Below are 12,811 nucleotides of genomic sequence, written 5' to 3'. Positions count from 1 at the left end.
CTATGAAAGACTAAGAAATCCAGCTCAGAAAAGTCAAAAATAGCAAACTACATATCCCAAATCATCGGTCTCAGTCAACACACACCAACGAAAGACTAAGAAACCTAGCTCAGAAAAGTCAAAAATAGCAAACTATTCATCCCAAACTATTGGTTTCAGTCAACATTCACCTACAAAATACTAGAAAACCTTAGCTCAGAAAAGTCTGAAATAGCAAACTATACATCCCAAATCATAATTTTCTGACAACGCATATCTATGAAAGGCTAAGAAATCCAGCTCAGAAAAGTCGAAAATAGCAAACTACACATCCCAAATCATAGGTTTCAGACACTACACACCTATGAAAGACTAAGAAATCCAACTCAGAAAAGTCAAAAATAGCAAACTACATATCCCAAATCATCAGTTTCACTCAACACACACCAACGAAAGGCCAAGAAACCTAGCTCATAAAAGCCTGATATAGCAAACTACTCATCCCAAACTATTGGTTTCAGACAACATTCACCTAGGAAATACTAGGAAACCTTAGCTCAGAAAAGCCTGAAGTAGCAAACTACACATCCCAAATCATAGGTTTCAGACAACACACATCAACGAAAGACGGGTGCACGGGAAGAGCCTTTGAGGGTCTGTGTGCCCCTTGAGGGTCGGTGGTCCTTTGGGAGCTCGGGGGGACCTTTGGGGACCGGTGTATGGGCTTTGGGGGTCTGGGGATGGCATTTGGGGGCGGGGGGGGCGGGGGGGGGGGCGGGGGGGCCCGGGGGGGGCCGGGGGGACAGTGGGGGGCCGGTGTCGGGCCTTTGGGAGCCCGTTGGTCCTTTGGGAGCTCGATGGGCCTTTGGGGGGCCCGGGGATGGCCTTTGGGGGTCTGGGTGGGCCTTTGGGTCGCCGGTGACCCTTTGGGAGCTTGGGGGCCTTTGAGTGTCCGGGGGGGGGCAGTTGGGGGCCTGGGGGACATTTGGGGACCGGTGGAGGGCCTTTGGGACCCTGTTGGTCTTTTGGGAACTCGATGGGCCTTTGGGGGGGGGGCCGGGTATGGCATTTGGGGGTCTGGGTGGGCCTTTGGGGGTTTGGGGGGCTTTGAGGACCGGGGGATTCCTTCGGGGTTGGGGTAGGAGGATTGGAACCCTTTGGGGTTGGGTTAGAGGACCTCACAACACTGTTCAAATGAAACTTGTGTATTATAACGACCACAGAGTTTCACCTTTAAATTCTCTTCTAAAATCTCTTCAAAAATCTTCTTTTAGAATGTCTCTATCTGTTTCGCCGAAATAGTTCCATAACCTGTCTAAAACGGTTTCGCCCAAATTATCCCTAAACGTAAATTCAGCGTGTTCCTTTGTTATTGGCATCTCTGTGCTAACGCATTTCAAATTAATAAGAAACCTGATTCCAGCACTAAAACAATTCATCGCTAAGATGTTTCTTGCCTAATTGTTTCCGTGGCCTTTGGCTATTAATATCTTTTGGACTTCGACCAAAAGAGTTGTTTCCGAGGCAAAGAAATTAATGACTTGGATCTATTCCTGGAGAAATGTTTCTAGGCGAAAATTTTTAAAGTCTGACAGATGATGTCATTGATTGATTGATCTGTCAAGAAAGGGAAATTAATTTGTTGTTTCTAAGGGGAATTATTGATTCACGATAGGTGAATTGAGGTCGACAGCACAGGTGTTCCAAGGTCGATTTTGTTGTAAGTGCACGCTCTCAGCGAATGTCAAGGTCGTTGTTGTTGTTGTGAAATTTAGGTCATTGACCCCATTACGTAATCATTCTCCCTAGGGAGGCTATGCCCATATATGGTGTGGGCGTGGGACCTCCTGACCCACGTCCCGGAGCTATTACACATAGAAACATCAAATAAATCGACCTTGGAAAAAGAGGTCATTGACCCCATTACCCACGAGGTCTCCCTAATGACTCTAGGCCCATATAGGGTGAGGGCGTGGGACCTCCTGACCCACGTCACGGAGCTATTACACATAGAAACATCAAATAAATCGACCTTTGAAAAAGAGGTCATTGACCCCATTAACCACGAGTTCTCCCTAATGACTCTATGCCCATATATGGTGTGGGCGTGGGACCTCCTGACCCACGTCCCGGAGCTATTACCACAAAATGACAATAAAAACAAAATGACAATAAAAAAAAGCAAACAGAGATAAAGGAAAGCAAACAGAGAAAAAATTGGAATAATAATAAAATGTAGTAAACGTGTATGTTTTTCTGTTGAAGAACGATTATTTAATCGAACAAAGACCAAATCAAACTAGTAAAAATGTTAATAAAACAGAAATTTTGCTCTAAAACTTCTCTGTTTATCACGTATTACCAATCAGTGTCATACATGAACAATTATGTAAGAAATGAGGTAAGTTGCTTAATAGAAGCAAAGTTCTGTAATGGAAGTTAAATTTAAATTTTAATAAGAATCTGAAAATTTAAATTTAGACGAATCTGGCACGATCTAAATCCGTCTGGAATTAAGGCTGGTTAGTTTTTTATTCAATGTTAAACCATAAAAAGGAAAATCATGAGAAACGAAACATAGTTAAATGTTGACTGATAATAGGCAAATACTAACCTGATTGGTCTTGTTAATTACAATTTAAAGCAATATTATTGACTCTTACAATTTTTCAGGTTGGACAGAATTTGGCATATTTGGTCAAGAATAAAGGTGCAACTGACAAGGATCGTAGAATCGCTGAAGCCACGGACATTTTGAACCATTTCGAGGGACAATTGGTAAAACGGGGCACCCCTTTCTATGCAGGTGTGTCAAGGATTACCCAGTTTTTTGTGCAATTTCCACTGTTAAGAAGGAGTCCAAATGTAGTAAAATTTATTATATCTTAAACATTTAATATTCCACAGAAAGAAGGATACTCTCTAGATATGTTATTCCCAACTGATTTTGTGCCATGTGCCACCTAGGAATTCCGAAATCGTGATGCCCCCTCGTGATATTTTAATTTGTTTATTCAAAATTTTACGTTTCTTCACCTGAAATAAGCTTAAAGATTAATTCTATATCTGTTTTCGGTCGTATTCTAAGCATACTTTGTGTTTCTGTGGTAAGTGTGGTTCTACACACCGGTACTGACGGTGTTGCTACAATAGTCGATACTAACGATATAATCTAAATATGTATTTTCTGCTTAATGAAATAATTTATAAAAAAAGAAAAGAAAAAAATGGAAAATAAGTCATAATTGTAAGTTAAACAGCGGTATATCATAAAATCCATATTTGACAGGAGGATGGAAAAACTAGGAAACGAGTTGCGGTTTCTTGACTGCCACAGAGTAGTTTTTTAGCCATTGAAGATATAGGAGTGATAGGTTTATTATAAAAATTCCAGATCGAAAGAAAGGTCTAAAACGTTTTGTAATTAAACGAGAAAGTAGAAAACAAATTGGACTGATCAATAGAGCTTGCATTGTTCAAGAGGAGGATTTTTAAATATAATTGTTGCCAGGTATGTTGCACACAGCCTTTTAAACTAATGCAGCTGAATCTGTCACCATAGACTTATATAATCTTAATTCTTTTGAATTATTTTTTCTTATAAAATTCTTAGCCCCCACAGCTCTCCATTATTCAAAATTCCCTTACATAGCATAATTTTATTTCTGTACATACGAGTACGCAACTGTTAGTCTAATGCTTGGCTTAAACAGGTTTATTCACCACAAGCCATGTATAAAGTGCTAATCGTGAAAAATGAAACTGGCCTATAAGACCAACTAGTAACTAGTAAATATAACCTGCTGTTAACTATAAAACCAGCTTATCGCAACTAATTACTGAAAAAGAAAGTTATTTGAAAATTGATTACATTCCCATTATCATAGTTAATTTCTCTAGATAAAATACCATTAATAATCGACTTCAGTCATGATACTGCAAGGTTTAAAAAAATGCTTATCAACTGTTGATGCTATTGATTGCAAAATAAAAAAAGAGACAATATTTAAATTTTTATTAAACGAATGAGCGCAATAATTTGAATTTAGCGCTAAAAACTACTAGCCAAGAACGCTTTCCACTATTGGGCTGGATTCACTTTCCAAATCTAACCATTTCTGTCTTCTCGCGAAGATTTTTGCTAGTCGTGAATATTAGATGGAAAGCTAAGCATCTTCACTTTCTGGCTCGTGAATAACATCCTAAAAAACTAACAAAGAGAGAAAAAACGAGACTCCGGCCAGTAGAAAGAAAAAGATGAAAAACTAAAACACCGCGGATATTTCATCTGTATCAAAACTAGGCGTACTTTTTTCTTTTGCGAATTAACTTGATTTTAAATTTTTATATTTTTACTTCGGTTGCTTTGATGTTCTCATCGAAGTAACTCAAATAACTTCTTTTCCCTATGTGGATCAGATGCGACAACTGTATTTTATTGGTGGTGGCTTTATTTGTTTTTAGTTTGGTTTGTTATGTTGTTTCTCTTGTGCTGAAGACGCCTAGTTTTGATACAGGCGAAATATCCGAGTTGTTTTAGTTTTTTATCTTTTCTCTCTACTGGCCGCAGTCTCGTCGTTTTTCTTCATTTTATTTATTAAATTATCTTATTTTTTAAATTTAATTAGCATGAAACGATGATAGATTTATGTATATTTTGTATATTCTATTTTTATTTAATTTTGTTGTTGAAAGATGTTATCCTTTTACGGCCTCAAAATCAATCCTCACGGAAATCAAAATCAAATGACAGAAGAGCCGAACAGACGACAGACAAGAATAGGGAAAAAAACATATACTCTCTTGTGAGCCTCAGACACCAACTGACTCTGCTTGTAAAATGAAAAAATATTCGCTTCAGGTTAAAGTATCCCTTGTATAATTTAGTGCCTTACATGGAACGATGATAGATTTATGTATATTTTGTTAATTATATTCTTATTTAATTATGTTGTTGAAAGATGTTATCCCTTTACGGCCTCAAAATCAATCCTCTTATTAGTGATTATTAACATACGGATTAATCATATTAAATTAGCGGGTCCCCTCAAAATGTTTTTAAAAATCAAAGCAAGCTATGAAAGTTGAAAAAAAGTTAAAATAAAACTTAATCAGGCATTTTTAATAGATTTTTAGTATGCTCATTAGTAGAGTTGACCTTTTGAATTTGCCAACGCCCCCGTACCAAACAGGTTTTTCTGGTAGGTAAAGATTTCTACAGGTCATTACACCTTTGCCAAGAGATTAAACCAGTATTGTCTATAACTTAATTTACGTAGGTTAAACTTCCGGTGGTTAAGAAAGCGTAACGAGTAATTAAAGTATGAGAAATGGGATGGTATAATTAGAATGGTTTTAAGTTGAAAATTGTGACGTAAAAATAACTCAGTTATTTGCTTGCGTGTATAGGAATTCCAATGTTATTTGCTTGCCTGTATTTTGTGTTAAATAAGTAATTTTTGTATCTTTTAAAAGAGCTTTAAGGGGTTTGAGAGACTCAGTTGCCTGATTCCATGTGGTTTTTCTTTACTTAGTGCTCATTAAAAACGAAGTTTTGTTTTAAATAAGTAGTTTTTTTATATGTTAAAAGAACTTTAAGGTGTTTGAAAGACTCTGTTGCCTGATTCCGTGTGTTTTTTATTTACTTAGTGCTCATTAAAAACGAAGTTTTTGTTTTAAATAAGTAGTTTTTTGCGTGTATAGGAATTCCCTTGTTATTTGCTTGCATGTATAGGAATTCCCATGTTATTTGCTTGCGTGTATAGGAATTCCCATGTTATTTGCTTGCTTGTATAGGAATTCCCATGTTATTTGCTTGCGTGTATAGGAATTCCCATGTTATTTGCTTGCGTGTATAGGAATTCCCATGTTATTTGCTTGCGTGTATAGGAATTCCCATGTTATTTACTTGCTTGTATAGGAATTCCCATGTTATTTGCTTGCGTGTATAGGAATTCCCATGTTATGTGCTTGCCTGTATTGTGTTTTAAATAAGTAGTTTTTTGTATATTTTAAATAAGCTTTAAAGGGTTTGACAGACTCTGTTATCTGATTCCGTGGGGTTTTTCTTTTCTTAGTGGTCATTAAAAACGACGTTTTGTTTTAAATTTTAATTTTTTTTTTCTTGTAAAAGATAGTTAAGGGGTTTGAGAGAATCTGTTGCCTGATTCCGTGTGGTTTTTCTTTACTTAGTGCTCATTAAAAACGAAGTTTTTGTTTTAAATAAGTAGTTTTTTGCGTGTATAGGAATTCCCTTGTTATTTGCTTGCGTGTATAGGAATTCCCATGTTATTTGCTTGCGTGTATAGGAATTCCCATGTTATTTCCTTGCATGTATAAGAATTCCCATGTTATTTGCTTGCGTGTATAGGAATTCCCAAGTTATTTACTTGCGTGTATAGGAAATACGTTGTTATTTGCTCGCGTGTATAGGAATTCCCATGTTATTTGCTTGCTTGTATAGGAATTCCCAAGTTATTTGCTTGCGTGTATAGGAATTCCCATGTTATTTGCTTGCATGTATAGGAATTCCCACGTTATTTGCTTGCGTGTATAGGAATCCCCATGTTATTTGCTTGCGTGTAAAGGAATTCCCAATGCTATTCCAGGACACTATATTCCTTCCTATACTATTATAAAGGCTTTCCCGGGTGGTTTTTCTTTCCTTGGTGCCCATTAAAAACGAAATTTGTTTGTTAAATAAGTAGGTCTTGTATCTTTTAAATGAGCTTAAAGGGGTTTGAGAGACTTAGTTGATTGATTCCTTGTGGTTTTTATTTACTTAGTGCACATTAAAAACGAAGTTTTTGTGTTAAATAAGTAGTTTTTGTATCTGTTAAAAGAGCTTTAAGGGGTTTGAGAGACTCTGTTGCCTGATTCCGTGTGGTTTTTCTTTACTTAGTGCTCATTAAAAACGAAGTTTCTGTTTTAAATAAGTATTTTCTTGCGTGGATTGTTAGTCCCAATTTAAGGTAGGTCGATCATCTGATTTAACTATTTTTGGGCGTGATTCTTTATTAATTCAGTAGTACTTTTATAGAGGAAATATTACTAAAATAGTGCTGGTATTTCATGATGTTGCCCTAAAACGTTATTTTCTTTCTTTTCTAGTTAGTCACCCTGGTTGTGCTTTCGAGTATATTCTTTAAAATGTTATGTTAGTGCATGTTTTGAACTTCAATTGTTATTTTCGAGTGTGTATAGGAATTCCTATACTTTTTGCCTGCATGTAAAGGAATTCCCAATTCAATTCAATGAGATTATGTTAATTCCTATGCTATTATAAAGGGTTTTCCGTGTGGTTTTTTTTACTTGGTACCCATTATCAATCAATCAATCAATAAATCAATTTATTAATACTAAAAAAAAAAACAATACAATTACAAACTTAAAAATTTAAACACGCCCGAGAAGCTAAGATTGTCCAGGGCCAACAAAATAAATAAGACACTATTATAAAGCACTAAAAAAAAAAAAAAAAAAAAAAAAAAAAAAAAATTATAAAAGATACATTTATTAAAAAAGGATAAAAAAAAGGAAAAAAAAGTATAATAATTTTAAAAAAATTGAATTAAAAAAAAAAAAAAGAAAAAAGACATAAATGCGGATAGAATGCAAAAAATGAAGAAAAAAGGGGGAAAATACTATACTGGAAATACCCAGCGAGAAAGTGCCTTTGCAGAAAGAGATAGAGGGACATCAGGAGGGATGGAGTTCCATAGTAAAATAGATTGATAAACAGGAGACCTCTGACCTGCTCTCGATGAACGCTTAGGTAAAATGAACCTGCGATAAGAGCTACGTAAAAAAGAAGAAGACCTACCTGAGCCTGACAGAAAGAAAAACTGCTGCAGAGATGGTGGGAGTCTACCTAGAAAAGCAGAATGTGCTAAATAAAGGTAACTTTTACCCACAATACGATCCAGCGGAGCTATTCCAGTATCATTATAAAGATCAGAGGAAGGGTAAAAACGAGGAAGAAGAAAAGTAGCCTTCACTGCCCTATTTTGGGCTCTTTGAAGTGAGCAGAGAAGAGATTTATTAGTACTACCCCAGACAGAACAGTAATAAGAAAGGTAAAGCAAAACATCTGGGGGAACAAATGAGTTAACTTTGTATAACATTGAAGATTGGCGGAGGACAAGGGAACGGGTATGAGCTATATGGGGTTTAAAAGAAAGAAAACAGTCAAGATACACACCAAGAAATTTCACTATAGTAGCTTGCGGTATAATATCATTCCCAAAAGTCAGGATGGTTGGTTCCCCTGCGTCTCTCATACGATAAGGGGTTCTAAAGTGTACAATGGCACTTTTTTGGCTGTTGACAGTCATACCATTTGACCAGCACCAATCTTTTACTTTATCAAGAAGACCTTGAGCTAGGGAAATGGCAGATGGCAGGTCCACTGCAGCAATGAAGAAGTTACTGTCATCAGCAAAAAGTATAGGGTGCACAAGGGGATGAAGACCATCAACAAGATCATTAATATAAATTAAAAACAAAAGTGGTCCAAGCACAGAGCCCTGTGGGACGCCTTTCACAATAGGCAAGGAAGAGGAAGAAGTACCATTAACCAAAACATACTGAGATCTCCCTGAGAGGTAAGACCTAAACCATTCAAGTGGTACTCCATGCAGTCCAAATGAAGATAATTTAAACAAAAGAACAGAGTGAATGACCATATCAAATGCCTTTGAAAAGTCAAGAAATAGACCCAAAACAAATAAGCCCTTGTCAAGATTAACACGCACAAACTCTGTTGCATCTGAAAATGCATGCAAGGTAGAGAAACTGGGACGAAAGCCATACTGATGGTTAGTTATGAGAGAATTACCTGCAGTCGTATTAGTACTAAATACAAATGAAGAGAGTCTACAATACACTACTTTTTCAACAACCTTAGAAATTACAGGAAGGAGAGATATAGGTCTATAGTTTGAAATTAGAGATGAATCACCTTTTTTAAACAAAGGTACAACATTAGCAACCTTAAATAAATGAGGAAAAACACCAGAAGAAAGAGAGAGGTTAGTTATGTGTGAGATGGGGTTAGAAACAAACTGACCAATTTTTTTAAGAACATTACAGCTCAACATCAAAACCATCAACTGTACGGCTACTTGAAAGCTGAGAAATAATGTTAGAAATTTCGGTATCACTGCATGGAAAAAGGAAAAATGACTTTTCTGCTAATGGAAAACTACTTACTCTGCTGTAGGGTGGATTAGGAGCTGAAGGAAGTGAGGTGAAATACGAATTGAAGGCGCTTGCTGAAGAATTTTTGTCCACGAAAGATCCATCAGCTTTCCTGTAGTGACAAGGGGGGACTGTTTGAGTTTCTTGCGGGAAAGAGCTTCATTAACTACAGTCCAAACCTTTCGCAAATTCCCCTTACACTCATCATTTCGACGCGAAAAATATAGCTTTTTGGCTGCACGTACTGAAGAAGTAAGCACATTTTTATAAAGTTTATGCTTCAAAAGATCATCCTGTGTCTTACTTTTACATGCAGCCTTAAACAGAGACGCCTTCATATGTGTAGCATTGATCAGACCTCTAGACATCCATGGACATTTAGGTATGGAATTCCTTGGCCTCTTTCTAAGAGGAAAATGCTTATCCAACGGAGCTCCCATACGACACAAAAATAAACTCGTTGCACAATCAACATCATTAGCTTCAAGAACACTAGACCAATCATTACTCTGAAGACTATGTATTAAATTAGAAATTTCTTTTTCTGTAGAAGTTCTAAAGGAAAACTAACCCTGCTCATCCGCAACAATCTCAGTTTGAGGCACAAAAACTGAAACATAAATATGGAAATGATCAGAAAGATCAGTGAAAACAAGACCAGAAGTAAACTTCAAATTCGAAGAATGAGAAATGAAAATATTGTCTATTAAAGGGGCAGAATTTCTAGTAGGGTCAACACGAGAAGGAATAAAAATTGAAGGAAGTAGACCAGCAGAAGAAAGCACATCAAAGAGATGGTCACATTCTTCACTTGATCCAATATTTAACATATTACAATTAAATTCTCCCAAAACACAAATACGTTTTTTAGAGAAAGACCCCATTCAAGAAAGTTGATCAAGCAAATCACAGAACAGATGTGTTTGAAAAGGAGGGGGATTATAAAAGAAACAAACAGTGTCACATGCAAACTGGCTTTTCAGATCAATAACAAGAGAATAAACTGTCATACTATTTGACACTACTGATTTAAACATGGATTGAAGGTCAGACCTTCTTCTAAACTCAATATCAGACTTTATAAATAAAGAAATATCCCCTGAGCACTTTGTTACCATTCTGGGGATATGGACAGCAACATAACCATGCATATCATAGGCTGTAAAATTTTCACCATCAGATAGCCATGTTTCTGTTAAACCTATTACATCAAAAGGGCAAGAATTATCAGACCACAAATACGATTTCAAACAATCTCATTTATCTCTTATCCCACGCACATTCAAACAAAATACATTAAAGCTATTATTTAAAGACAGTGAGGGTATAATTTTATCACAATAATCAATGGTAGTGTGATAATTACAGCTAGAATTAACCATAGATTCAAGGAGAGGGTCAAGCGTGAGAGTCTCTTGTTTACCAGCCCTAATTGGTTGATCAAATATAACCGAATTAAGAATAGAAGAATTCAAAAGAAAAGAGAAATCACCCATAATTATCACAAATAATAAATATACACATAGAAATATAAGTGGGATGGCACAAATTATCCAAAGTACTGGACCAAAGTATAATGTGACACCAGTTGCTATTACATGAGCTGCAAGTGTGCTGGACTGACAAAAAAATAATAGAAGTTAGGCTACATGAAGGTGAGAGGATCACAAAAAGCATAATGATATATCATTAAAATGAAAGTAGAATCAAAGTTTTGGCCCAATTTATAATGTGGGACAATAAAATTATTTAAGCTATAAATGAAATTATAAAGAAAGAGAAAAAAAAAAAAAATATAATAGTATTCAGCCTAACTGAAGGTGATAGGATCACAGACAAATATAAATTAATATTAATGGAATGACACATATTATTCCAAATATTAGCCCAGAGTATACTATGGGTAGTAAAAAATTATGATAGCTTCCTATATACTGACATGACAAAAATTTGATTGAATTCAGGGTACACAAGGGTGATAGCATCAAAAAATAAGATAAAGAAATATCAATGAGATGACATATAATATTCAAAATAATGACCAAAAATATAGTATGGGACCAGTCAAAATTATGCAAGTTGCATGTGTGCTGACATGAAAAAAATATGATAGAATTCAGGTTACAGGAAGGTGATAGGATCACTAACCCAGATAAGGGAATAATAGTGGCATGGCACATATTCATCAAAATATTGGCCCCAAGTATAACGTGGAACCAGTCAAAATTATATGAGCTGCAATTATGCTTAAATGACAAAAATATGAAAGAAATCAGCCTGCATAAAGGTGATAGGATCACAAACAAACATAAAAAAATAAGTAAATAAATAAATAAATAACAGTGGGATAACATATATGATTCATAATATTTGCCCAAAATGCAATATAGGACCAGTGAAAATTATAGGAGCTGCAAATGTGCTGACATGACAAAAACATTATAGAAGCCAAGCTACATGATGGTGAAAGGATCATAAACAAACATAAAGAAAAATCAGTGGGAAGGCACATATTATTATTAGTATTAGCACAAACTATAATGTGTGACCAGTTGATATTATGGGGGTTACAAGTATAATGACACAACAAGAATATAATGTAAATCAGACAACGTGAAGGTGACAGAATCACAAACAAATATGAAGAAATATTAGTGGGAAGGGACATATCGTCCAAACTATTGGCACAAAGTGTAATATGGTACCAGTCTAAATTATGTGAGGACAGTAAAGAATAATAGAGGAATATTTTAAGAACAGCAAGTAAATCCATACAGAAACAATGCAATATATTATAAGAAAATAAATCTAAATCCATCACTTTTATTTATCTGCATTTGCAGCACATAAATCAATTTCATTCTGATTATTAAACTTAAACACTATTCCAGATTGGGTTTTATACAGTATATCACCTTTACTGGACCAAACATTACATAAGCCAAGCTTTGACTTGGCATATGAAAGAAGTGGTAAGCATGGTTTTGTAAGCGTCTCAGAAAATAGAATCCCTGATCCTTTCAAATCCTTCTTTTGTCTGAGAAGCAGTTGACGAACTCGTAAGTTGCAAAATTCAACAACTATGGGTCTCGGTTTTGCAGATGGTTTGCCAATTCTTTTGGCTGATACAACATCAGACTGAATAATTGGTATGCCAGGAAATTTCCCAGCACATAGTGACAGGAATTGACTTTCAGTGTTTTCAATGGAGGTCTCCTCTCTCACCCCAAAGACAATAATTTGGTTACTCAAAGCCTGCTGTTCAAAACGGTCATTTAATCCTGCCAGGTTAGACTGGATAGGCTGGAAAGAGTTTTTAAGGTCTATCATGGATGACTCTAAAGTAGCCAATGAAGATTCAACAGAAAATATGCGCCTGTTATAGCTTTCAAGAGTTTTATCCACTAAATTACTAAGATCTAGGTTGAGGCCAGCATACACCTCCTGCTTGATTGCATCCAGCTTATCTGAAGAGATAGTGACATTATGTTGCATGGATGTCTGTTCCTCATTCATTTTAACCACTGCCTCATCTACCTGGGAAGAGATCTTAGCCAATATAAGGTCATCAAGTAACCCTTTCACTGAAGATTTAAGATTGTCAGGTTGTAGTGAATCTGCTAGCATTTTATGT

The 12,811-nt window shown here is 35.8% G+C and overlaps 1 protein-coding gene across 1 annotated transcript in view; it reads left to right on the top strand.

Moving 5' to 3' along the window:
• The window catches only part of LOC148953920 (protein MON2 homolog), a 118,283-nt gene that overhangs the window by 102,716 nt on the left and 2,756 nt on the right, over window positions 1–12,811 (top strand). The window contains exons 15-16 of the mRNA XM_089086022.1: window positions 2,653–2,785; window positions 12,069–12,163. Coding sequence (XP_088942148.1) covers window positions 2,653–2,785; window positions 12,069–12,163 — 228 coding nt within the window. The remainder of the gene's footprint in view (window positions 1–2,652; window positions 2,786–12,068; window positions 12,164–12,811) is intronic.

Source organism: Artemia sp. Qi Xiang Cuo, chromosome 3, assembly GCF_049724085.1.
Source record: "Artemia sp. Qi Xiang Cuo chromosome 3, ASM4972408v1, whole genome shotgun sequence".
Taxonomy (NCBI): Eukaryota; Metazoa; Arthropoda; class Branchiopoda; order Anostraca; family Artemiidae; genus Artemia; species Artemia sp. Qi Xiang Cuo.
This window is presented reverse-complemented; position numbering and strand designations above follow the sequence as displayed.